This window comes from Fukomys damarensis, unplaced genomic scaffold (assembly GCF_012274545.1).
Source record: "Fukomys damarensis isolate Sample0158 unplaced genomic scaffold, DMR_v1.0_HiC HiC_scaffold_36, whole genome shotgun sequence".
Taxonomy (NCBI): Eukaryota; Metazoa; Chordata; class Mammalia; order Rodentia; family Bathyergidae; genus Fukomys; species Fukomys damarensis.
Genome location: NW_022900948.1, coordinates 19419036 through 19446811, shown reverse-complemented (window position 1 = coordinate 19446811; position 27776 = coordinate 19419036). Strand labels below are relative to the sequence as shown.

Here is a 27776-nt window from a genome sequence, read left to right as displayed (position 1 = left end):
TTTTTTTTTTTTTTTGGTACTGGGATTGAACTCCGGTCCTTGTGCTTGAGAGGCAGGCAGCAGAACCACTGAGCTAAATCGCCAGCCCCCTAATAGAATTCTTTACAAGAAGCTTTGTTGCGATTTGTTTCAAAACCCGTTCATTATGTCTACAGACATTCTGTTAAGCATGTTGAGAGAAGTTATATAAAATCAAAGTACTGAGTCACTTGACAGGATGAAGACCACTTTTCAGACACAACTGCAGAAGGCATTGTGATGTGTAGGAGGTAGCAGTAACCCCTGGGAATATCAAGGATCAGGCTATAGTTTCAATTAAATTGTGGCTTGATTTTGGCTCCTATATTCAATCTCCTGAATCTGCAAATTGTGCTGATTTTAGTCCCCCAAAGTTAATCTGTTATAGCAGAATCAAAGACGGATTTGGCTGAAATCTTCATCTGGGTTTCATTTTGATCTGTATTGATTGGTGTAATTTTCTTTTCTGTGGCTTTGCCAGAATGTGCTTTATCACAATAAGATGGGGTTCTTTTCATAGCTCCAGCCAGCTCACGCTCAAATGGTCTGACCTCTGAGCAAGGCATCCATTCATGGCAGCTTTCACCCCCGGGTTCCAGAAGTCTGAATGGTTGGAAATTTTTTTACATCCTCAAGTGAGATTCTCAAAGACCAGGACCTTGGCTTTTTCAAGGGGCAATAAGTGTGTAGACGTACTTTTCCTGGAAACTAGGGTAACGTATGATTTGAAAAGGAAATGGTGACAGCCTTTTCCTGGGGCATTTTATTTGTGCCTCCAATTAGGGCTGGTTTGTGCTTTATGAGATGGAGGATTTCTAGGCTCCTGTGATCAGTGCTTGAAGTGCTGGTGTGTGAAGTGGTCAGTGTGTTTGTGACTGTCAGCTCGCATTTAGCTGTCTGGTGTATAACTGCTGAAAGTTGCTTCCCCATCCTCCCTGTGCCTCCTCTGGATTAAGTCTGTTTCTCCATGAGGAGAACTCACCGGCTTTCCTAATGTTTTATTCTGGAGCATTTGATTTAGCTCCAGAAGGGCACTGTGTCAGGCTGCCCCCTGCCATTTGGCAATCTCCACAGTAACGAAAGATGGTAGAACCTGCTTGATCAGCAGACAGCATCAGATCACACAAGGCTATGCTAGACAACCTCCAGCCATGTCTGTGCATGGCTTGAACTCCTTGTCTGTGTTTTTACAACTTCAGAAGCTAAAATAGCTACTTTTGTCCTTAGAGCCCAAAGTACTGCTTGTGGTTTCTCATATTACAAGGTATGATCTGAAGGAGATAGTTTTAAAATATTGAGGTATCCTTGTGTGAGGCCTAAGATTAAGACAATCTAAAATTGAAAGCGTATTTTTGAATTTTAGCCCATTTTCCATTTCTACAATTCAAAATAGTTCATTCAAAATAATGAAAAAGCCCTTGAGGAATGGGGTTTCTGCTTCTAATATTCATACACTCTAATAGCTGGTTTTATTTGTCTTAAAATTCTGTTCCATCAATATAACAGTTGCTTCAGGGGAGCTGATTATATTTCAGAATGGATTTTTGAGTTTACAGCAGGCACAAAGTCTAAATGTAAAGCAGTTTTGTTTTGCTAGAGCCATATGCTTGAGGCCTTTATTGTTTATTTGTTTTCTCTGAACTCTGAAACTGCTTGGTATGATCATAACATGCCAGGATGAGACGATGAGTTTCTAAAATCAAGCACAGAGTAAGGGAGGATGCATATGTAAAGTAGGGTGTGGCACAGGGAGGAGAATTTGCCAGCATCTGTATGAAGGAATAAAGGGACTCTGAATACTCCTGCCCCAAGCTGGTATAAAGCCTCAGGGGCCAGGACATAGAAATTTCTAGAATGCTACTTTGGAGATGCCCATGAAGGGTATCCTGTGCTTCTCAAGCTACAGCTGAAGAGCCTCTTCAAGAATTTCACATCCATCTTGGCAGCAGAATGGCTGCAGTGGCAGTGGCCAAGGGAAAGCCAGTGGGTTGATGTCAGGCCTGCGATAAAGATTGGCATCTGACTGTGATGTCCAGGGTCCCTGGCATGGTGACATGGACCACCTAAGGAAACTAGAGCTAACCTCTTTTCCCTGGCCAAAAAGAACTTAACTTATGTGCTAGGTAGGCCAAGGATGAAGAAGGAGGAAGATGAAAGTGTTCAGTGATCCTCAATTTGTTCTCAAGGCTGTGCCCAGACCCCATCTGATTTCAGATGGGCATCTGATGACAAGTTAGGACTTTGCTCACTAGTAGTTTAAGGCGTGGAGTGAAACTCTGTGACCCAGCTCTTGCTATAGGATCACTACAGGGCTCCAGCCCTTTTAGTCTAAGAATGTAGTAGAAATAATGACATCACCTAGAAATTTTCATGATGAGGATCTTCATGGTCTGGTGGTTAAAAATAATAGGATTTCACGTCAAGATCTCTCCAAAACTAGATAAGATTTATAAGAAAAACTCCTGCCCTTTACATGCAGGTCTTTATCAGGAAGCCCAGACCCATGCAGCAGAGTGACCAGCAGGAGCCAATAGGTGATTGAGGCAAGAACAAGGACTCCTTTTTATTCCAGAGAGCCTGCGAACTTAGGTGAAGCCTCCACACTGAAAACTGTTTGGTATTAAATTATAAATGCATAATTTTCCAATTAAAATATCACCTCGCTGACAGCCTCTGGTGGATTATCTCCTAAATGTTCAAGGAAATCCACACAATGACAGTGAAAACAGATGGAAACTCCTAACAATCCTGAGAGCTGGGACGGAGGGCTTCTCTCCCTGAGGAGGAATCAGTGAGTGTGCCTGCTAGCAGCAGCCCACACCCAGAGGAGGTTCCGTGGCTCTCTTCCTCCTCTCACTTTCTCTTTATTATTATTATTACTTAAGTGTATTTGTACGTTTTAGGTATGGTTAGGATCATAGTCATCATTTGGAATGTGCACCTGCACGTGACAGATCTTGGTTCTTAATATTTTCCCTCTCCCCTTCTCCCTCTTCCACCTCTCTCTATGTATAAAGACTTTCTTCCCTTCTCCTTCTTTTCTCAAATTTGTTCTTTCCCTTCTGTCCTTTCATCTGAGCCCCAGTTTCCCTTTCTCCTTTGCATCTTTTCTTCCTATTTCACAATATCTACCATACATTTTGGTCCTCATTTACACTTTCAGTTTTTCACACCAAAGAAACAATTTGGTATTTACATATGGGCATCTAATTTGTTTCACTTAAGAGTAAGATCTCAAGGTGCATCCATTCAGCTATAAATGTCTCTAGTTTATCTCTCCTTATGGCCGAGTAGTACTCCATTTTATTAAAAAAACAAAACAAAAAAAAAACCCCTTTTTTTTTATCCAGTCACTAATTAATGGTATTTGGTCCGTTTCTAATATTTAGGTATTACAAACTGTGCTGCTATAAACATGAATTTCACTGTGGTATGATGCTTTTAATCCTTTTGGGAACATACCCAGAAGGGAAAAGCTGTGTCAAATGGAATTTCTATTTTCTTTCCTTAGGAATCTCCACACTGATTTCCACAGTGGTTGCACCAGTCTACACTCCCACCAACAGTGGAGAAGCCTTCCTTTTTCTTCACGGTCCCCCTCCCCCAGCATTTGTTATTGCTTGATTTCATGATAGCAGCCATTATTTCTTCAGTGAGATGGAATCTCAGCAATGTTTTTATCTGCATCTCTTGAATGACCGGTGATGTTGAACATTTTTTATATGTTTATTTGCTGTTTCTATTTCTTTGTCCAAGAAATGTCTGTTCACTTCAGATGCCCATTTTTGGATTGGGTCTTTCAATTTGGGGATCTGTTTTTTAAGTTCTTTATGTATCCTAGATAGTAGTCCTTATTCCAAGGAACAGCTGGTAAAAAATATTTCCCACATTATAGTTGTCTCTTCTCACTGTTGCTGGTTTCTCTTGCTGTGCCAAAGCTTTTTAATTAGGTGAGATCCCAGGTGCTGATTCTTTGTGCTAGTTCATGTGTAACTGAGATTTTGTCCATGAAATCTTTTCCTATGCTAGTGTCTTCAAGAGCTCTACTCAGCATATCTTCTAGCAGGTTTAGTGTTTCTGTTTTAATATTTAGACTTCTGACACATTTTGACTTTGGTTTAGTGCATGGTGAGAGATATAGGTCCAGTTTTAATTTTTGGCAAGTTAAAACTCAGTTTTTTCAGCACCATTTATTAAAGAGGCCATCTTTCCTCCCGTGAGGATGGTTGCTCCCTTGTCAAAGATGAGGTGGCTGAGTGTGTCTGGAGTTGTTTCTGTATCTTATAATCTGTTCCACTGATCCTCAGGTTTCTTTCTTTGCCAGTACCATGCTGTTTTTATCAGAGTAACTTTCAAGTATAGTTTGAGTTGGGGGTTGTGATACCCCCTTGCTTTGTCTTTGTTGCCTAAAGTTGCCTTTGCTATTCTAGGTCTCTTGTTCCAAATGAATTTTTGGATTGTTTTCTCTAGTCTGTGAAATGTGCTATTGGAATTTCAATCTGGATTGCATTAAATCTATATAGCAGTTTTGGAAGTGTAGCCATTTTCACTGTATTTCTTCTTCTACTCAAGAATAAGCGATGTCTGTCCATTTTCTGATATTCTCTTCAATCTCTATTTTCAAAGTGCTGTAGTTTTCAAAGGAGAGATCTTTTACTTCCTTTGTTAGGTTGACTCCTAGGTATTTCACTTTTTTGAATGCTCTTGTGAGAAGAGTTGTTTCCCTGATTCCTCTCTCAGTGAGTCCCTATTCATGTACAGGGAGGGTATTGATTTTTGAGCATTGATCTTGTATCCAGCTACTCTACTGAATTTGATTATTAAGTCTAGAAGTCTTTTGGTGGAGTTTTTGGGGTCTTCTATTACAATATCACATCATGTACAAATAATGACAATTTTACTTCTTCATTTCTTGTTTTTACTCCCCTTATTTCTTTGTCTCGTCTAGTTGCTATGGCTACTTCTTTATCTTTTAGGGTCTCTGTCTTTTTATTCTCTCTTCCTTGTCTCTCTCTCTTTTTCTCTGTTTCGCTCTGTGTTTCACCTTATGTACAATTCAACCGTACTCTCAGAAGTCAAAGACCACAGGAGAAAACTTAGAGAGAAACTGCCTTTCCCCTCCATCTGGCCCCTGACTCAGTGATTCGGGAATTAGACTGCTCAGAAAATAGCGCAGCTCTTTCCCTATTAAATAAGTTCTGCTCTCTGACTTTGCCCACGGACAATGTCCTCTCCTTCCTCAGCCTTCTAAATGTATTTAGAAATGCGCTTCCAAGTAACAGGCTGAAGTGAGAAGTTGCAGGGACTGACGCAAGGACTGCTTGCACTGGAGAAGACAGACCTACAGCCATTGCTGCGGAACACTAGAGAACCACGCAGAAAGGACAGAGGGATGTACTGGATCTCTGGGGCCGAGGAGACCGAACAGAAAGCCTGTTAGACAGGGGCTGGACTCAGTGTTGTGCACAGCAACCTGCTCTCACATAGTAACTCTGAGAAGGGCGTGAAGAACAAGACTTCTTCTATCTGTGAAACACTAAATATGTATAGATCTTGCTCCACTTAAAAAAGGCAAAATAAACAACCACATATCACATGAAGTCTTGGGGAAAATGCTCCTTCTTTAGACTAGTATTTTGCCATTGTGTTTGTCTTTTATATGTCTCGTTTAGTAGGAATTTCACATTTGTATGATGAAGGACTAATGTTCAATTCTTCCTAAAGAGTTTCAGAATATATAAACTTTGTAAGAGCAGGAAACATATTTCTTTTTAAGTCAAACATGGCACATAGTAAATATATGTGGCATCAGATTTGGCACATAGTAAACTTTAACAGGTAATTATAGAGTCAATTAATACATTGTTGAAGAAACTTTGCGGAAGATTAACAAGAAAAATGGATAAATGAGTATAGGAACACATTCCTATTTTCTAACTCATGTTGGTGTCTCGCATTTCTGATTCTATATAAATTAGGGTAGACATTAAACCATTTAACATGTAAGTTTTAGGATCATTTCTCTTTCTGTAAACTTCACAAAATCAAGCTTAGTGTTGGACACTTAGAAAATGGGGAAAAACACCTGAAAACTGGGACTTTGGGACACTGGGAGTGTCATATAAATTGGAAAACTTTTAAATCATAAGTGGGACATCACAGCATTCTCCATTTTCAGTGCAGCAAAAAGAAAAAAAAATAACTTTAAATTTGAGTCTGAAGATCCATGCAGGAAAGTCTTATTGGAAACAGTTGTGAAGTGCAAATCAGGGGAGTGTTGATGGGTACAGTTTTATTTAGGCATGCACATCCTGGAAAGAAATGTCCCCATTTCTGATTCTGAGAAGCTGCACAGGTTGTCAGTTTAAACATTAGCACATGAGAGTACAGCTCCCGCATATTTTCATGTCAAGGACTAATATATGGAACTTTATTTATTTTTTATTTTTGTGGTGTTATAGGCTTCATGGTAATATATGGGAATTTAAAAAATGAAATACGTAAAAGTTATTTGAGTTAAGTTAGTAGTATCTACGTGAAAAGAGAAGGGATGGAGGGCCAGGGATTTAGCTCAGCGGTTTGGTGGCGTGCCTTGCAAGCTCTAAGACCGGAGTTCAATCCCTGGTACCAAAAAAAAAAAAAAAAAAAAAAAAAAAAAAAAAAAAAAAAAAAAAAAAAAAAAAAAAAAAAAAAAAAAAAAAGAAGAGAGAAGAGCTGGATATTCCAACCCTAGAGGCCTTGATTGCTCACCAGGTAACTTTTTTTATTATGATCTCTAGCTTGTGCCATCCCTGCATGCCCTCTCCTTCCTCAATATGTGTTCATGCACAACCTCTTGTCAAAAATGGCTAAAAGAGGCCTTAAAATGATGCAGTAAGGGTTGACCAAAAACTATTTGATGATATTGAAAATGCTTGAACATTGTCTCATTAGAGGCCTTGATTGCTCACCAGGTAACTTTTTTTATTATGATCTCTAGCTTGTGCCATCCCTGCATGCCCTCTCCTTCCTCAATATGTGTTCATGCACAACCTCTTGTCAAAAATGGCTAAAAGAGGCCTTAAAATGATGCAGTAAGGGTTGACCAAAAACTATTTGATGATATTGAAAATGCTTGAACATTGTCTCATATTCAAAAATTAACAGGATGTAGCTCAGTGTAGCACATGCTTAGCATATATAAGGCCTTGAGTTTGATCCATAGTGCACACAAAAGAAAAGGAAGGGGAAGAAGGAAAGAAAAAAAGGAAGAAAGAGGAAAGGAAGCAAAGGAAGAGAAAAGAAAGAAAGAGACAGGAAGAAAGAGAGAAAGAAAAAAATAGTCAAACATTGTGACTTTTTATGGTAGTTTTTTTTTTTTTTTTTTTTTTTACCATGACGAGACAAAACAAGAGCACTTATTCTGAAATGAGTTTCTGGCCTTTATTATAGTGGGAAAATAATGGGAAATCTTATTTTACAAGGAACATATACAAGCAAATACATAAATTTGCCAGTGCTATTATAGTGGAAAGGAAACCCCTAAGAAATTCCTATGTTTGGATTCCTCAAACTACATTCTGATTCACCAGCCAGCTCTTTATTCTAGGTTGCATTGTCCGTGAAATCACTGGTGTAAACAGAATATAGCATATGAAGGAGTGAATATAGTTCCATTTTGTTTTCCCTTTTGCTACATCAACACCCCCAATGTAAAATTTTAGTGGAGAACTCATTTAGCTGTTTCCAGTGTGGTGACATGTGTGAGAATGCACGAATGAATGTGTGTGTGTGCGCATGTACTTGTGTATCTGTGTGTGCATGCATGTGCATGTGTGCATGTGTGTGTGTTTTGTTTCACTTTGTTTGTTTCTTGAAACACCGTCTTGCTACGTAGACCTGGCTGGCCTTGAACCTCAGCCTTCTGAAAACTGAGATTTTAGGCGTGGGCCACTGTGCCTGGCTGGTGATTAGGTATTGTTGCAAGTGCTTTGCATTATTAGTTCACTTAATCCTCAGTGCAACTCCAAGAGATGCACAGTTGAGGAAACTGAGGTATGCAGAGGTCAGCTAACCTGGCCCAAATCATATAGTTAATAAGAAGAAGTCTTTGGTTTAGAAACTAAATAGTATGGACCCAGAGTCCATGCTTTTAATCATAATCATTTTAGCTTTTTGTGTGTGTGTGTATTTAAAAAAATATGGGGACGTATATGGAGAAGGCTCTTTGCCTCTGTATACTTTGTGGCATTCACTCACACAGTCACTAAGAATAAACAAGGATTCTACAGCATGCCCTAAAGAAATGTATTGCACTAATCACAAAAGAGCAAGATTTCCTCAATTATTTTGCTTCTTTGGAGGTATTGTATTACTTTTCAAATATTTATTGTGTTCTTACTTTGAAATTTGAACATTTACTAGATCAGAAAACTCTACCATTTTCTCATGTGGCCTGGTATTAAGTAGCTTTCTCCTGAAGGTGTGTCTTGTGGTATTGGTTTGTTATGCAATGTTGGCCTTGATGCTATCTGGGCACTGTAGGATATTCTCCCTGTAGCCTCTTTGGCTGTGATTAGTGAGTGTATATACCTCATTTGATTCAGATAGCTCCACTATCTCCGTAGGGTGTGGAAAAGTGGGGGACACTAGCAATTGAGGTAGGTGCAGTGTAGACAACTGTGGACATAGGATGCTCACTGAGAGATGAGTCCTGTAATGGGAGTGGCAGCTCCTACTGGGTGTTGGTTGTGCTAGTTCTGCTACTAGTAAGAGCTGCTGGCACTGATAGCACTGGCAGTGTGAAGAACCTGAAGCATTTGCTCTCCAACCAGACAGTGGTGTAGATGGTCCAGATGCAGCACAGGGAGAAGTGGTGGAACAGTAGCAGTCCCCTGTGTGCTCACATTCTGTCCTGACAGATGCATATGGTCAGACAAGATGCCTGGGTAGCTGGCAGTGGAAAATGCATAGGAGGGGTGACCACAGAAACCACAGCATTCCTCTCTGCTGATATTGTGGTCGTTCCTACCTTGGAATAGAACCTGGGCTGGAACCAGGCAAAGTAGAACTCAGTACCCCCCCACTCCCCAGCTAGGTATCCTTGGAAGCAGAGTGATGGCTGGAGCCATGCAGTTTTTCAAGGCCACCTCTCACACCCCAGTGGGCAGGGCAGCAGTTGAACTGCACTCAGGTACCCAAATATTGTATAACAGGAAGCAACAGTGAGAGAGACTCACTGCTGTGTAGATTTCCGGTTACTTATCTATGTGACTGCAAGCCTGCGAGAACTGTGAACCTTCCCAGTAGCTGGAATTGCCAGCATCCACACTGATGGAATTTGCTAGACTCTCTCACCCTTATCCTGGCAAAGGGAGCGATAAAAGGCATGATATTTTGTTTCTCTTACTGTGTTGTTTCCTGTGGTCTCTGAATCTTACAAGTTTCTGGGGCCTTTTGTTTGATTTCCAGTGTCCACGGCCCACTCACCTGAAACGAATTATGCACTTCTTGTGTCAGTTCTTCTTTCTGAAAGGAGTCTGACATCGTTCCCATTTCACAGAGGTATTATTTGAACAGCAGAAAACTTAAAAAACACTTTGGGAACTGGGAGTTCTTATTAGGGATTAATCACTATTGTTATAGCTGAAAGAACTAGTTATAAATTAGTTATAAAATTACTTCTGAAAACTGATGAAAGAGGATAGCACGTACTTTTAAAATTTTAAGACCGTCATTACTATGTATTAGTTATTCTTTCCACCAATGCACCATCTTTCACAATGTGACGAGCTGGTGTTTTTTAAAATGCCCTGAATTTGTCACTGCTGTAACTGATAATCATAATAAGTAAAGATACAGGATAATTGCCTAATAAAGATAATTGGCAATCAACTAAAAAAAAAAACCCTTAAATATTTTTACATATGAAAGAACAATCTAAAAAATATGTTTCTAATTCCCCCAAAGCTTAAACCACATGACTTTCTTGACAACCTAGTTTCATCTCAATGACTTCTTTACGACTCAACATCTTCTCCAGCATCCTTTCCTAGCGGAGCACCTCCTTGGCGCTGTCTCCCTCAAAGGCCTGACGCTATCTCGCTCCAAGTAGACTGCAAGTCTCTGATTCCTGGTCTCGATGGGAAATATCAAAACGCTGACTGATGGAGAAGCAAATTCTGCAATTTTTCCAGGAAAAATGATAATACAATAAAATAAAAGTGGATAATAAAATAAAGTAAAGTGGACTGAGACTGTGGCTACAGATAAGTCCAAAAAGTATTCAAATTGAATGTGATTCAAATTAAATGAAGAGAAGACTGTACCTTCCAAGGAATCCACAAACAAGACTATGAAAACCTGAATTTTCAGAAGGCTTTCTGAATTCCTCAAATCTCCCATTTCTGATGCTTTGTTTGTAATCTTCTAAAGCTAAAGCTGGTGACTTGGGTCCATCCCCATTCCCACCCAGACCAGCATCATCTCCCTGAGGCTACTGGCAGCCTTGTGCATGGTTAACAGACACTAATCTAACACTACTGCTCTTGGCTTGCTATCTTTTTACTCCCTTTTGTTATATCCTAGTGCAATGGTTTAAATAGTTTCCGAAACACATACTGGATTTTTATTATTATAAAAGGTTTGAAACTACCTGTACTAACAATTTCATGCCATTTCAGATGTTAAGATAGTAATTTTGTGTCTCACTGTGCCAAATTTTGCCGAGACATATCTTACACAGCAGTGAAATTCATAATTTTTAAAAAGTCTTTGAAATGTACTTGTTTTCATAAACCTCTATAGCAGTAGCTCTCATCTGAGGATTATATTGCCCCAAGGAGAAATATGCAATGTCTGGGGACACTTCTAATTGATACTAGTGGAAAGGGGGAGCCTTTTGCATATGGTTGGTAAAAGCCAGTGATGCTGCTAAACATAGATTTTTATAGACAGTGCACACAGGACAGTGTCCTATTCCTATTAAAAAATAATCTGCCTCAGGCCAGGGATTTAGCTCAGTGGTTCTGGTGCCTGCCTCCAAAGCACAAGGACCTGAGTTCGATCCCTGGTACACCCTCAAAAAAAAAAAATAATAATTTGCCTTAAAATGTCAATAGTGCTGAGGGTGAGAAACACTGCTTTATAGTAACTAAGGTCACTCACCTGTCACGAATTTTCTCTCCTACACTGCAAAGTGCTACACAAAGAAGCTCCTTGCTTAATTAGTCATTTGGAGTTCAGTCTCTAAACACTGGCCCTGGGGCAGTTCCTCAGAAAGGAAAAGCAAAGTCTCATATAAATCAATAACTTCCTTCTTGATAAATTAGAGTAACCTTCAGATTTCTAGGCTAGGAGTCTGTTCAGGACTATAACAATCTGGTGTACTGAGGATGACATGTGAAAGGTAATAGATTGATTTTCTGAATTGAGCATATCATCTGAAAGCAACCCCATTACAACTGCTTGAGACCTGAGAGGTGTTTGCTTCATAGCTATGGTGTCTATCTGTCCTTCCCCAAATACTTGAACCTCATTCAAGAGAAAAGTCAAACACTGGACCTCTTCTTCCTGGACAAGGTCAAACAACCCTACTAAGAAACACCAAACATCTTAACCTCAAATTCTGTTGGCTTAGATGCTCATAGGGCCAGGGACCAGGATTCCATTCCTTTTTCCCTCAAAGACCCACACTGTCTCCTTTCTTTTTGTCTGTATACCTAGGCTTCCATTCTGGTTCCCGCTTCTGTGTTCTAGAAATATAGGCCCTTGTTTTTTCTCTTGACATGTGCTTTTATGGTCTAGACTCAAATCTCAGAAAAAACATTGAGTGTCTAGAAACTGTGATTTATCTTTAGACTGGATGAGTTGAACTTCCTCAATCAGCCCATGGAGCTGGCCTAGACCCCTGGAAGCCTGGTTCTCCGTGATGGTCACCTGTCTTGATTGCTCTATCTTGTTATTAAGTCACTGTCAACTCTAGACAATGCTAACTGAATGACAGCTAAATCCTCTCCAATTAAAATTTCCAACAAACTCCATATTTCACTCTGCCCATTATTTTTACTTACAGCAATTATCCTTTAACAAACACCAAAATTTACTTATTTTGTTTAATGTGAATTAGATAGAATGAACTCAACAAGAGCAGATTTCTATTTGGTTGACTAATGTATCCTCAACATTTTAATCAGTGCCTAGTATATTAATAGGCACTCAATAAATTATTATATGGAGGTTTAACAAACATGACTCACCTCCTATCTATATTTTAATTATACATATTTAATGCAAATGGAAATAACTGATTGAATAAAGTGAAGTCTCTTTTTAGATCAAATACACTTAAATGGCTTCCAAAATTGAGACAGATTTTCTAGTTCTCAAAAAGGCTGATACTAAACTTGTCTCAAGGTATCACATGCACAAAGAACCATGACTTTTGAAACTGCATTTAAAATATTCATTCTTTATTTAGACCACACTTAATTTATGGCAATTAATTAATGTTACATGAGTTAACTGTTTACATGGCATTTTCTGTTCTGTCCAGTGCTACCTAATCCATGGACCTACAAAACAGCAAAGACTTGCTTTAGTTAAATTTTTACTACAAGTAATAATGGAACAACTATGTGATCTCAAATAAAAACTAGCTAACAAATTATTTCTGGAAGACAGTCTAACCTCAGTACGCTTGGATTACTTTTTGTAAATTAACTCTAAAGAAAGCAGGCATTCAGGAAGAGAAAATTATTTTAGTCTTTCTTCTATAGGACAAATAAATCTAAAGTTCTTGTCAAATTCTTAGGCTTTTTAGTAATTACTTTCCAATATTAAATCAAAGTTATTATTTAATAGTTTGATACTTATAAAAACAAGTTTATTCATGTACATTTGAATGAGCTGAATTACCTGAACTTAGTAAATCTGAGACAAAAGTGATTTTCTTTTTTAAGTTTTAGCTGAAAAGGGTTTTCTTTGAAAATGTAAATCTGTGAATTACTATTACTACGCAATGGAATGAAAAGAAATGGAATAAGAAGGAACAGGAATGGAGAGGAAAAAATAGGAAAGGGAGAAGTCTAAACACACATTACTAATTTATATTTGTATTTATAAAATGTTGGTCAAATTTGTTAAATTGACCAGCTCCTTTTCTCCCCTTCCACATCATTCAACAACTTGAGAAATTATACAGCAATTTAGAAAGGGGTACAAATTGTTCAGCTCTTGGTGTTTAGACTTAAAACCTGGGAGTCGGGCCTCCTTTCTATGATAGGAATCTTGGGGAAAAGCAGTTGTTGAATTTGTGCCTCACAGGAATTCATTCTCCTGTTTCAAGGTTAATACAATTAGCATTTGCTAAAGGAGGAGATAGTTAAATTTGAATGTTTTTTCTTTGCTATTCTTGCATTTTTCTTATTTAAAATTTAATTGCAACTTGTAAGGTGGAAAGAGGTGACCCAGTCAACGTCAGGCCACGCGGACTACAGAAAACAATTCAAGAGCCAAGCTATCAATTTTAGCTCTCCTTTCTACATTGTTGGTCACTTTAGAGTTCTTAACCAACTTTTTGGTTTGGACAGCCTTTATCATGCCACCTATCCCTTAAAAATACCTTTAGCTCTTTTTCTAATTTTAAAATTATACATATCATGATAAAAAGAAACTACAGAACAATAGAACGCAAAAAAACCCACACGCACATAATTCTATAACTCAAGAGTGACAATTAACTTTCAGTGTAATTCTCTTCATTCTGTTTTCCATGGTACACATAAACATATAATATGTAGATATGTAGACACATATATAATGCATAATAATAATATATAATGTCTCCTTTAGGAACAATACTAGAAAGCTTTGACTTTTTCACATAACATTATATTGTGAATATTCTTCCTTCATGAAATGTTCTAATGCCAGTTTCTGAATTTGGAACTTATTTTGTTATGTTTAAAAACTATATTAGATATTTATAATTTATATGATAAAAACATCATTTTAATTCATAAACTAATCTATAGCTGTGATTATTTCCTTAGTATAGATTACACGAGGTATAATTTTAAGCTAAAAAGGACCTTTTTTTAAAGTTCTTATTCTGTCACACTGAAACCAAGAAAGGGCATGTCAACTTATACCTATAGACATGTAATAGAATCCTACATTTCTCATCCTTAGCAGCATAAAGTGTTATTTTTCTTAAAATATATTTTGCTAATCCACTGGCCTTCTCTGGCAGCTGGTTATTGGGAAATACCATTTGTAAAGAAGTCTAGAATAATTACATCAACTGTACACGGAGCTGGCCTAATTCCTTGGACACATGGCTCTCGGGGCTTGTCCCCGTCATGCAATTTCAGTTTAATCGAAATAGTCACTTCAAACTGTCGTCATTTTCCAAAGTCAACTCCATAGTGTGTTTTGGTGTCTACTGAACTAGAAGAAAAGGCTAGTAAGCTCTTGACAATAATTATATTTTATTTTATTATCAAACTTTAACTTTTGTCAAAGCAAGCATTTCCACTTAGAAGATCTTTATTTCAAGTAGTATATTTTTGTCCTCTTATGAAAAACATTAATTCATAGGTACTCAGAAAGAAAGAATAAATTATCTCTTTCAAGACAAATAGATCTCTCGTCACCCCTCTACCTCCCAAACTCCTATAGGAAAAGTCAAAACAGGCTTCTAAGGCTTTCTCCTGGAAATTACTTTGTGTACTTTGTTATCTTGGGCTTAAGCTGAAGAGCAGTAATAAAGATAATTAAAAAGGAGGCAAATGAATATTTGAGAGTCAGCATTTATGAAGCTAGTTACAGGCAAATCTGTGATTTAATAAGTTTGCTCTTCATCCATCCAAAAAAACCCACCAAAACCCACATATATTGAGAAATCTATGTGCAATGTACTTTACAATATGCTGTTGACAGAGTGAAAAAGACACAGTCCCTGCTGACTAAGGAATTTCCCATTATTAGAAGTAACAGATTTAAGTAATTATACTGATGTGACTAGGACAAGAAAGGTAGGTGCAAGACTCAGTGGGGTCCTGAAAGTCAAGGTAGCTAGGTTTCTGGATAAGTAAATAGTGATGTTTAAATACCATTGTTTCAGATGAGTAAGATTTTGACAGATTTTATGGTAAGGTGATAGCAGTGGGATATTTAGGGAGAAAGAGCAGCACATAAATAGGAATCAAAGCAATGGATCACACCATCTTTCTAAAGATTCGTGAAGCAATTTAGCCTGGAGGGAGACAAGATTGGAGACATACGGAGAAAGGATCTCTGTGAAGAACTCTATAGGCTGTTAAGGACACTAGGAATCCATTGAAAGGTTTTAGGTAGAGAAATAACTCATTCATATTGTTGTTTCAGGAAGATTTTTGTGGGTTGGAATGAATGAAACTAAGATGCAAGACAATACATTGGGAGCTCAATTAAAAAGGCCAAAAGCATTAATGGTCCAAACTAGTGCTTTTCAAACTTTAGCCTGCATCACAGTTGCCTGGATGTTGCGCTAAAACACATTATCAGGATCAATCCCCAGATTTTCTGATCCATGAGTATGTGGTAAGGACTAAGAATTTGCATTTCTAATTAGTTCCTAGATGGCTTAAAGTATCTCCCAGTTTTTCTACCTGAGCAAGGCTGGATTCTTGTTTCATAAAACAGAAGAGGGAAAACATGAAGCAAATACTTTTTAACTCTTCAATCCCTCTTTCCTTTTACTGCGGTTCCCTCCAGTTGTCCAGGATTTATATGTTATCTTCTGGCTATGTCTTTACTTTATCATCCCTTCCTTACAATGCCAAACTCTGACTGATCTATTTGAATGTGTCTGGCTTATGTTTTCAATATCCTGGTCTCTATTAGCTTATAATAGACCCACATGGACTAGTACTTATGAAGGTAAAAAACTGATGATCTTCCAGTGTAACACATTTCTACGTTCACAGTGATGGTGATGAAATAATGCCTCAGCTCCTTGTGGTTTCTCAAATGTGAATTTCATATACTAGAAAAGGCCTTCTGCAGGGCTTGTTCTCTGATGGTAAGGACTTTTGACATCCTTCAACAAACAAAGACTTGCTCTGTCGAAGCCTAGAGGCCTGCATAAATAACAAATAGCAGTTACAATTTCTATTTGTTGGACCATATTTCAACTAGGGTGAATCACAAAGAGGTATGATTTATCTTTGCCAAAGAAAAATAAGTGACTTTTAAAGAAATTCCCATTTAATTTTACTCTAATAACCTTCTGCTTTGAATCATTTGTTAAAGTACATGCAGAGGAAGCAGATCACATGGTGGTTATACAATCTTCTTCCTTGAATCACAGCATGTATGTGTGTATATCCGTATACACAGTACTCCTTATGAAAGTTACTTTACTCCATTTTCTATCAGATTCCTAATCTGTACAATTAGACCTATAAAATGCCTTCCAAGGTATCAAGTGGATGAAATCAGTGTATATAAAGTGTGTGTGTGTATGTATGTAAATATATAATCAGCACTTCTTATAATAAACACATCGTTCCTCTCTTCTTAATGAATCATTATCTAACCATTCTGGTGGGGAGCGATCTGACTCTGGACATCTTTGAAAGGAATCATAATTTGAATAGATAATAGTGACATCACACCATTGATGAGGGTATAACAAAAGAGCCGACTGCAGCCTTCCATAATCTGCAGAAATGTTTATTCTGCAAATATCATTAGTAAATTCCTAGGACTATTTTAATGTTAAGGCTTCATTTCTATTAAATTTACTTAGGCTTCCACTGTATCACTTCCCTCATCCTTATTCCAGTCAGAGCCATTACTGTATGCTTGATTTTGATGTGGGAATTTATTCACAAGTTTAGGAAATTTAACCCTTTCCTACAACAAGAAAAAAGATGAATAATTACCAAACAGTTTGAGAGCATGCTGTATTCCTGGCCCTCAGTTCTAAATGTATTCAACTGCACCTTGCCTGACCCAGCTAAAACATATATGTCAATAGTCACTCAATGTTAAAATATATGCCCACAGAGAAGCTCAGACAAATGTTGTATAGGGGAAAATTGAAAATTGAAAAATTTTTTGGCTTTTTATACTTGACCCACCAAAAGGCCAAGAAGCGATCTTTCTTTTTTGTTTAGGTTTTTTTGAGACAGGGAGTCAGTAGGCAGTTCAGATTGGCCTTGAACCTACTATGTAGCCTAGGGTGGCCTCAAACTCATGGCAATTCTCCTGCCTTGGCCTCCTAAGTGCTAGGAGTACAGGCATGTACCACCATGCCTGAAAAAGTTGAAATCATTTCTAAGACAATTTAATTAGCATCACTTTATTTTAAGGATTTGAAATTTGACTTGGCACTAGGATTAGATTCAATTTCTGACCTTCCTAGAAAATCCTTGAAGCAGCCATTGCTTTTAAGTTGAAAGTTCCATAGTTTATTTTATCAAATGTGCTCACCACATTTAATGAGTTTTACCTATACATACACCAAGGCCTAGTTCATCAATTTCTTGTACTCACCTATGAACCTGATGATTCTTCTCAGTAAGGGGTTCAGGTAACAGCATTCTCCAGTCAGAATGGTTTTCTCTTCAGCAATCAGGGATTCCCGTGTAGACTTTATAAAATACATGGATATCTCACCAATAAAAATCTGAGAAAGGAATGTTTAAGAAATGTCAAGCTGCAGAATTGTGTGATTAAAGAATGGTGTTTTTAAAAAAAGGTGTAGGGAAAGTGGGAAGGGTAGGGGAAAGGGAATAAGGGAAAAGAAAATATATGAGAAAATTAAAAAATGGAAATAAAGTGTTTGTAAATGGGGAGGGGAGAAGGGGCTGAAGGGAGGGCAGGGACAAGGGGAAAAAATGGGAACCAAGACCTGTCATGTTAAGGGTACAAGATCCCAATAATAAATGTAACTGTACTGTGTACCTAAAATGTACCAATAAACTCAATAAAAGAAAAAAAAGTAACTTCTCAGAACTTAAACTCCTTTAAAACGATATGGTGGAGAGATGGAGAGTTAGTAGTTTGAATTTAGTTCCTCAAAGAATGAGATAAATAACTTCAGATACAGCGAGGGCATAACATCAAATTATAAGGCCGCATAAAACATAAATGGATTGTAACCAAGTTTATGACAAGTTTCACACTGAGATGTAATTTTTAAATTCAAAATATGAATTACAATGATGAGGAATGATTCAGATGAGCCAATGTGTTCAACAGTTATATATACACTCCGATGCAGCAGTTCTTTATTATATAGCAAAGAATCATTGTTCACACATTATAAATCCTTATTTATGTTTGCCTGAGATACATTTCTACTATGTTGAAATGGCTGATGTCTGTTTTTTATGGCACTTACCTCTTGGTATCTTAATTTCTATTAGCTCTTAAATCATGGTGCCCTTACAGGACTGTAAGCTCCTTGACGTCAAAATCCGCACTTCTACCCTTAAATTGTCCTTACAGCACCCAGCACAGCATATTCCCACTTAACACAGTAACTGACATGAGGCAAATGTTAACAAATAATGACACTGCTAAAACTGAAGAGTAAGACTCATCAATAAAGAAGAAAGCGCTAATAACTACCATTATCTATTGACACTGGTTGACAGGCCCTTTGTGACTTACTCACAAGTGACTTGGTCACAAGATCCTAAATGCAGGTATAATTAAGGTCACTCTACTGGTAAGGAATGAAGGTTCAGAACACCTCATTAATTTACCCTCCAAATTATAGGTACAGCACACTGGGGCCCTGGTACTGGTATCTGGGGCAATTGTGTTCCCGGCTCTATTCTTTCAACCATGTTACACACCAGCTTTTTATCTTCCTCATCTCACTTTCAACATTTCTACCAAAAATGTGATTTTATAGATGATTTTTCTTTGCTATCCATAGACCAGTAATTTTAGAGAAAATTTGCCAATGTTTTAAGAATGCCCATACTTTAGATTTCTCTTTTGTTATGGAATATCTCTTTATATGAATAAAAATGATAATATCATAAAAGGCACACAGGTAATTGGAAATATAAAGTTTCAAAACTAGAATTTTTTCAGTGTTTTCCAATTCACTTTATAGTTAAGGAAAACTCAGGGTTTCAGACTTGGCTACATGCATCCAGATGGTGTCCAGGGAAACTCTAGACTGTTGCTAATGGCTCTGTTTCCACTACAACATTCTGTTTCACACTTTAACACCAAATAAGTCTTACAGTGGTTAACATACTGTGTTTAAACTGTTTTGCTTTTGGTCTCCTCAATATTAAGCAAAAATTCAAATTTTTTTTCAGTCACTTTTCTGTACTAGTGTAGTGAAACGAAGTGTACTAGTGCAGTTAAAATGAAGAACACTGCAGACAGTTTTATGTTTTTGCTTTTTACTTTGTTTTTGCCTTTTTTACTAGATTTTTGGCTTACTGACTTTGGACACACTATTTAACTTTTCTACTCTATAAAAATTCAATTTTTTTTCAGTCACTTTTCTGTACTAGTGCAGTGAAATGAAGTGTACTAATGCAGTTAAAATGAAGAACACTGCAGACATTTTTTTGTTTTTGTTTTTTACTTTGTCTTTGCCTTTTTTACTAGATTTTTGGCTTACTGACTTTGGACACACTATTTAACTTTTCTACTCTTTTGCTGTCTTCTCTGTACAATCCGTTCCATGAACTACCCTAGCAAATCAGTTGAACCAGACAAGACAGTCATGGGAGCCTGGATTTAAAGTCAGTAGCATAGGTCACAATGTATTGCTTGTGAGTGGCATCTGAAGTGAGGGGATGGTCCTGTGAAACTGAGCCCGCAACTCATGAGATGTGATGCTCTCTTCAGGTAGAGAGTGTCAGAATTGAGTTAAATTGTAGGACACACAGTTGGTGTCTGTTAGAGCACTGTTTGGTATGCGGGGAATACCTCCTTTCCCCCCACACAAATCTTCTGTCACAAGTGTTGTATTGTCACTGTGTAAAATAGTAGGAAAAAGTTATTTTTTTCCCTTTGGAAATATCATGAAATTACTTATGATTAGAAAATTAACCAAGGAAATGGAATGGAGACTTACAAACCTAGGAGAATAAATAAGCAATGAAAGCATCACTTGCCTTAGCTATTTCAAAAACCCCAGTCTTACTCTACAGCAGTGATGGTGAACCTTCTAGGGCTTTCAGTGATAACAGCCCACTGAGGTATATGTGTCATAGGTTTGCTACCACTGTTCTATAGGAAAGGAGGTGTGGAAATTCTGGAATCCTCCATTCAGTGAGGCTTTGCACTATGCACACCAGGTAGCAAAAAACAGGCTAGAGAGTAAAAACACTGACAGCCAACCTATCCACATTAAAACACATCAGTGTGTGTGTGTGTGTGTGTGTGTGTGTGTGTGTGCGTGCACGTGTGCCTGCATACACACGTATATACAGATATAAGCAAGATCACTTAAAGGTGCATCAGGCTAAACAAAGCAAAAGGGACAGGGATCAGATAAATCTGTAATGTTCTAAGACTTTCAGGCCAAAAGTTCTAATTGAGACAAAGACTATACTGTCTGTCAACAGTCAAATAAAAATGAGGTATAGAACATAAAAGAAAATAATTAGAGTAAGAGTGTATTCTAATTTATATATCTAATGCATGGCAAAGCAGAGTATATACTATGTGATAATGTCTGCACAAGGAATAAAGAGAGGAGGAAAGGGATGATTTTATAATTGAAAGATAGTGGGGCCTGGGGATTTAGCTCAGTGGTGCTGTCTGCCTAGCAAGCTCAAGGTCCTGAGTTCAGTCCCCGGTACCAAAAAAAAAAAAAAAAAAAAAAAAAAAAAAAAAAAAAAAAAAAAAAAAAAAACAAAGACAAACAAAAAAATTAAAATATAGTTAGCTATTCCTGGATTTTAGTGAAAACTGACAGACATACAGTTGGATGATGAAAGTCTAACTCACATCCTGACACCCTTCATGGATGTTCATTTTCCTAAACATACATAAGATGCTATTTTTTAATCTCATTGAATCAATTTTATAGACTCATACAGGGCCTAATTCTGCTTGCAGAATGGAAGATTATGAAGGTAAAGGGCTTCTGCACCTCTCTGCCAAGCTCATAACCACTTTGGATGACATTTTGCTCATAGTGGCAGATTTGTGACTGGTTTTGGCAATGTCTGGGTTCCTCCATCTGTACTTCCACCACACCACTCCGCCTCAATCTATCATTACTTCTAAGAGAGCAGCTGGGGCACGTGGGAGTCTCCATGTGTTCAGGCCTGGCGGTCTTGCCTGATTTGGCCTTTCTGATCATTGGCTAACAAACACTGAATCAATCATGGCAAATGAGAGTATTCTCTGGAGAGAAGTGGTCAAGGCCAATGGAGCTCTGGCAATGAATGAACGGCAAATAAATTCCATTGGTGCATTTTTTATTATATTAAGTGACATATAACTTTTAGATAATAGTAGAGATATGTTAAGTAATGAGAGCAACTATTGTAACTTGATAAAGTTACATTTCACATATGAAAACCAAAAAGGCAAATAAACAAAACAAAGCACATCATTTTTAGACTATATTCTTCACAAAATTATTTTTAAATTATTTCATTTTTTAAACTCACAAAATAAACATGAATTTATTATATACAAAATGATGTTTAAATATATATTAGAGTAGAATGACTAAATCTAGGTAATTAGAGTACACAGCACCCAACAGCTAGCATTTTGGTTGTAAGAATATTAAACATCCACTCTTTTAGCTTTTGTCAAGAATATTATTATAGTTACTATATTATACAATGGATTTCTTGGATATATTCTTCCTATTTAACTGAAATTTTGTATCCTTTGAGCAACATCTCCTCCAGTGCTCCACCCTCACCAACCTAGCCCCTGGAAACCATAATTCTACTCTCTTTCCACTAGTTCAACTTTTGTAGATTTCACACAAGTGAGATCATGTGGCATTTGTCTTTCTGTGGCTGGCTTGATGTCATGTAACATAATTTCCTTCAGGTTCAACCATACTGACATCAAAGACAGGGCTTCCTGATTTTTAAAAATTTGAATAGTATTATATTGTTTATATTTACTACATTTTTTATCCATTCATCTGTTGTTGGGCATTTAGGATGATTCCATATCTTGACTATTGTGGTACAACAAAAACGAGAGTACAGATATCTCTTTGACATTCTGATTTCATCTCCTTTGGATATGTAGCCAAGGTGGGGTTGTTGGATTATATGGTAGTTCTATGTTTAATTGATTTTTAGGAACTGTCAAACAATTTTTCCATAATGACTGTACTGACTTATGTTACCATTACCACTGCATAAGTTTCCCTACTTTCCACATTCTTGCCACACCTATATTTTGTCTTTTTGATAATAACTATCCTAACAGATGTGAGGTGCTATATTATTTCTGTGATAGCTCAAATTTCTCTGATGTCTAATGATACTAAACATTTTTTTCATATAGGTGTTAGCCATTTGTAAGTGTTCTTTTGAGATATATTTACTTAAGTCCTTTCTCCTCTTTTAATTAAGTTATTGTCTGGCTTTTGAGTTCCCTATATGCTTTAGATATTAAGCCCTTATCAGATGTACAGTTTGAAAATATTTTCTACCATTCTGTAGGTTGTCTTTTTACTCTGTTGGTTCCACATAAATTGTATTATTGCTTTCTGTTTCTTTAATAATGTCATTGGTATGGTATCCTAATGAGTGAGTGTCTTGGGCATTCATTTCCCTAACCATACATAAGTATTATTTTATTCTCCATTTCACAGGATATATAGTCTCAGTAACTATATCAAAGGTATTGACTGAATCTTCAAATTTGGGTAGTATAGATATGTTACAATACTGATTCATCTGGTCCATAAATATGGGATATCTTTCCATTTAATGTAATTTTTCATCTTCTTGGTTAATTTTATTGCTAAATTAAGTTTTTGCAGCTATTATAAATAATATTTTCATGATTTTTTTTAGATAGCTTACAATTAGTGTATAGACAAGCTAAATGCTTTTCATATGTTGATTTTATATCCTAACTTTATGGAATTTATTTATGGAGTTCTAATGGTTTTTGGTGGCATCATTAAGGCTTTCTACATATAAAATCCAACTTCTAGTTTGGATATTTTATTTCTTTTTGTTGTAGTTAGGACTTCCAGTATATGTTGAATGAAAATGATGAAACTGGGTGACATTGTCTTCCTTTGCATATTAAAGTCTTTCAGCTTTTCCCTACTTAATATGATGCTAGCTATGAATTCATCATATAAGCCCCTTATTGTGTTGAAGTATGTTAATTCTTATCTAATTTGTTAAAATTTTTATAATGAAAGAATGTAGAATTTTAAATGCTTTCTTTGCATCTGTTAAAAATCACATGATTTTTGTCTTTTACTCTACTAATGTGCTATATCATGTTTATGGATACGGTTATGTTAAGCCATCTTTGTATCCCTGTCATGAATCTTACTTTATCATGGTGAATGACTGTTATGATTTATGTCTAGAACATCCCCTAAAAGCCTCATATGTTTGAAAGTTCATTGGATCATAGAAGGGCTACACTCATCAGTAGATTTGCCCGTGGATGAGGTGAGTAGCTGAATGTGCTGTTAGAAGACAGAGACTGGTCAGAAGACATGGATCACTAGGGTGTGACACGGAAGTGCGCATTCTTGTCCTTGGCTCCTCACTTCTGTCTCCTTCTAGGCTGTCATTAGTTGAACGCCATTTCTTCTGCCATGCTGTTTTGCCTTAGAATCAGCTAAACATGGCCTGAATCTCTGGACCCATACACATCTCTCCTTCTTTAAATTGTGTGTGTTGGGTACTTTGTCCAGCAATGGGAAAGCTAACTAATACAATGACCTTTTAATGTGCTGCTGAGTTCAGTTTGCTAACATTTTGTTGAAGGATTTTGCACCTCATATATTTATCAGAGACACTGGCCTGAAGCTTTCTTTTTATGCACCATCTTTTGTTTTGGTAGCAGAGTAATAATGCTAATAAGCTGACAAGTATTCCACGTTCTTCAGGGATTGAGAGTAGTTTGAACAATTAGTATTAATTCCTCTTTACATTAGTGAAGACATATGGTCCTAGATCTTTCATTAACAACTTATGTTTAATAATTTGTCAGGAAGTTGATACATTTCCATTCTGTTAAGGTTGTTCTCTGATAGTTGATTTTGTCCCTTTCATGATGTCACATTTCCATGACTGTTTTATATCCTGTGTGTCAATTTCTGCATATTTGAGGAAATGGGACATTATTCAAATTCTCAAAGTTTGGATTTTCCTGGGGAAGCCTTTCTACAGTCAGCCCACCCAGAGATTCTGAGCAAGTGTTCTGAAATGGTTTTGAAGCCTTGGACCACTACAGTTGATGTGGCCATGGGGTACCCCTGAAGCTTGAAGAAGCTGTGGGCTGCCTGCCACTGAGGATATTGAAGCCACTGCAGTTGGGCTGATGGCAGTACAGACTGGAGATTGCTTGCTTTGTAAGCCTAACACTTTGGGGCTAGCGTGAATCTGGAGACTTAGGCCATGAGTACTGGCCTGGAGTCTGGGGCAATGGAGGCCTGGTTAGTTCCAGGTATTACGTTGGCAAGCCCAGCATTTAGAGTCCAAGGCAAAATCTACTCCTTACTCATCTCTCTCCATGTTGTGCAGCCTGGAGTTGGCAGAAGGATGATACAGGTAATATAAAACTGTCTTTTCCACTCTCTTCAAAGTGTCTTCATTACTGTGTTAAAACCAGGTTTCATTAGCGTTTGTGAAGGGGTGTGTGCATGTGTGTGTATGTGTGTGTGTGTGTGCACATGCACGCATCTGTGTATAGTTGTTCAAATCAATATTTTGGGGAAGTGATTACTGGAAAGTTCTATTCTGATATCTTGCTTTACTCCTCCCCTTTACAAATGTTTTACAAAACACATGACAACTGATAACTGACTTACATGAAAAACCTAGGGAATAGTCTTTAGATTTTAAAACATAAACAATCCATAGAAAAAACCCCTAGTTACTCACTAGAAGATATATTATAATTTTGTATTGTAAAGAGATTTCACTGCCTATTATATATTGCTGCCATGGAAAAGGGCATCTGGAATTACTAAAATACACATTTCTATATTATACACCTTATGTGTGGCTCCGACACTTGGTAATACCAGAACTGTTGCTGTTTCCTGAATGTGGATTATAGAGTTGAAATTCCAGCTTTCTCATATTCTGATGTGAGTTGGGCAAATAGTTGAACTTTCTTGCACCTCAAATTTTCTTCGTTTTTTCATGATTTGAACCTGACAGTGATGACTGTTTCAGAAAGCTGTTGACAGAATTAAAAACTGTATGTAAAAGCATCAGTAAATGTTCAAAGAATGTTTTCTTTCTTCACTTGACGCATAGAATATATGTTGAAATAGAAGAAAGAAATCATCCTGGTATAAAGAAGCATGGTATAATTCTAGCATAGCTCTCCTCCTAATCAGCTGTTTGATCTTCAACCAGTTGACTCTGAGCCTTGTTTTCTCATCTTTTAAGTAAAGAAGTTTAACTAGAAGATCCTTACCGTGATGTTTTATTTTGTGGTGGGGGCAACATCTTTGCCTTTATGTTAGAAACTGACAAGAGATACTTGTGAAGGGAAACTAAAATCTCATAATTGCATTTCAATCTCTGTTCAGTCAGCTAAAATCTCCAGAACTTCCATGATTTCTTGCCAGTTTACTTCAGCCACCATGCAGTTGTATAATCGCATGTGACTTGACCTTCCCAAGTATCCTTCTCTGAGAGCCAAATAGAAGCAAACCACTCCAGAGTCATCACATCTGCTGATATCGCTGTCACTTTGCCTTACAGGACAGCAGAGGCTGGTGGTTAGACTTTACCCACTCTCTGGCTACATCTGGCAGTGTGAGGAAGAGGAGTGAGTTCTCTGTGCACCCTGCAACGTTAGTGTCTAACTGGCTTCAGAGTTCTGTGTGTTGGACTTTTAGATGCTTCCAGTCTTCTCCTTGGGAGGCTTCTATAGTTGTAAGCAGGCAAGAAAAATGAGATTTTGTCATACATTTATAAAAAAATGTGATCCAGAAACATTAAAAAAATATATAGATTCTGTAAGCAGCCATTACTACTGGTGCTTAGCTTTGATTTTTCCTTATGTGTGTAATTGACAACCCCAGATCTTCAGAGAGCTTCTGATTCCTTCAGTGGCTGAGCTTTGGTTGGCCCAACATTTCTTTATTTCTGCTTTTTCATGAATAGACATAAATGATGCACTTATATTCAGAACACTTTGTAACCCTTTTAATCTCAAGGCTTAAAAACAAGGAGGCCATTTGCATGCAGACATTTTGAAAACCATTCAGTATCTGGGATTTTGCTTGCACTTTGAGAGGCCACATCCACTTATTTATCTATCTTTATTTGACAGTAGCTATAAAATATAACACCCAAGGCAGTACCGTACATTTCAAAAGCATAGTGTTCTTTTATGGTAGCATTTTTTCTGTACAGTAAATACACAAGAAATGGAATTTCAAAAAAATTAGCTAAAACACTATTCTCAGGAAAAAGTACAATGAATTGTAATCACCAAATTGACCATCACCTATTTTTAGGCAAATAATACTCTTTGAAGAAGAATAATCAATCTCTTTAATATAATAATTGGATTATAAATATTAGAAGAGACATATTGAAGGTAGAAAGAATGCCCTTCTGTGAAATAGTATAAGGGAAAAAATCTCTAAAGGAAATGCGGAACCCAGTATGGGCAGAAAATGAGGGAATGGCTTTTTTAAATTTCATTTTTTAAAAATTCCATAAAAATTAAGAGCAAAATCTATTAGCATTTCTCAGGGGGAAAAAGAGTAAATTGTAAAGCTTGAGTATATTAGTAAAAGAGAAAGTACAGCCATAGTAACTTGTTATTATTGGAGGAAATCGTGTGATAAGACACAAAAGAAAAAAATGTGTGAATTAAAAAATGTTTACAAAGTCTCAATATACAAGATTGTTCTGAGCCTGGAAAAGCCTAATTACGAGGGAATGCAAGCCTTACAACTCTTTTACTTTAGCAGCTGTGTCTCTCTTCAGCCTGCCAACAGCCTTGCCTTATTGAGTCCACTTTGTGATCTGCAATGCTCTATAAGAGTCTACAGCCTAGAAACATTCAAATGAAGATTCACAATTTCCTCTAGTTTGAGTCTTTCAGTCAAACTGAGCTGTCTTTTTGTTTCCCAGGAAGTTCCAGATGAGTCTTGTGTATGCATATGTCCATTCTTGCATGCAAACTGTGAGCTTTTTCAATTCTCTTGGGCTGAAGCACCTCAAATTTTCTTCGTTTTTTCATGATTTGAACCTGACAGTGATGACTGTTTCAGAAAGCTGTTGACAGTATTAAAAACTGTATGTAAAAGCATCAGTAAATGTTCAAAGAATGTTTTCTTTCTTCACTTGACGCATAGAATATATGTTGAAATAGAAGAAAGAAATCATCCTGGTATAAAGAAGCATGGTATAATTCTAGCATAGCTCTCCTCCTAATCAGCTGTTTGATCTTCAACCAGTTGACTCTGAGCCTTGTTTTCTCATCTTTTAAGTAAAGAAGTTTAACTAGAAGATCCTTACCGTGATGTTTTATTTTGTGGTGGGGGCAACATCTTTGCCTTTATGTTAGAAACTGACAAGAGATACTTGTGAAGGGAAACTAAAATC

At 37.1% G+C, this 27776-nt stretch overlaps 1 protein-coding gene across 4 annotated transcripts in view; it reads right to left on the bottom strand.

Annotated features, from left to right (window-relative positions):
• Plppr1 (phospholipid phosphatase related 1) overlaps window positions 1-27776 on the bottom strand; it is a 309420-nt gene that overhangs the window by 12695 nt on the left and 268949 nt on the right. For all 4 annotated transcript variants that reach the window (XM_010614350.2, XM_010614348.2, XM_033759180.1 and 1 more), the window contains one exon: window positions 17539-17671. In XM_010614350.2, the coding sequence (XP_010612652.1) occupies window positions 17539-17671 (133 nt within the window). The remainder of the gene's footprint in view (window positions 1-17538; window positions 17672-27776) is intronic.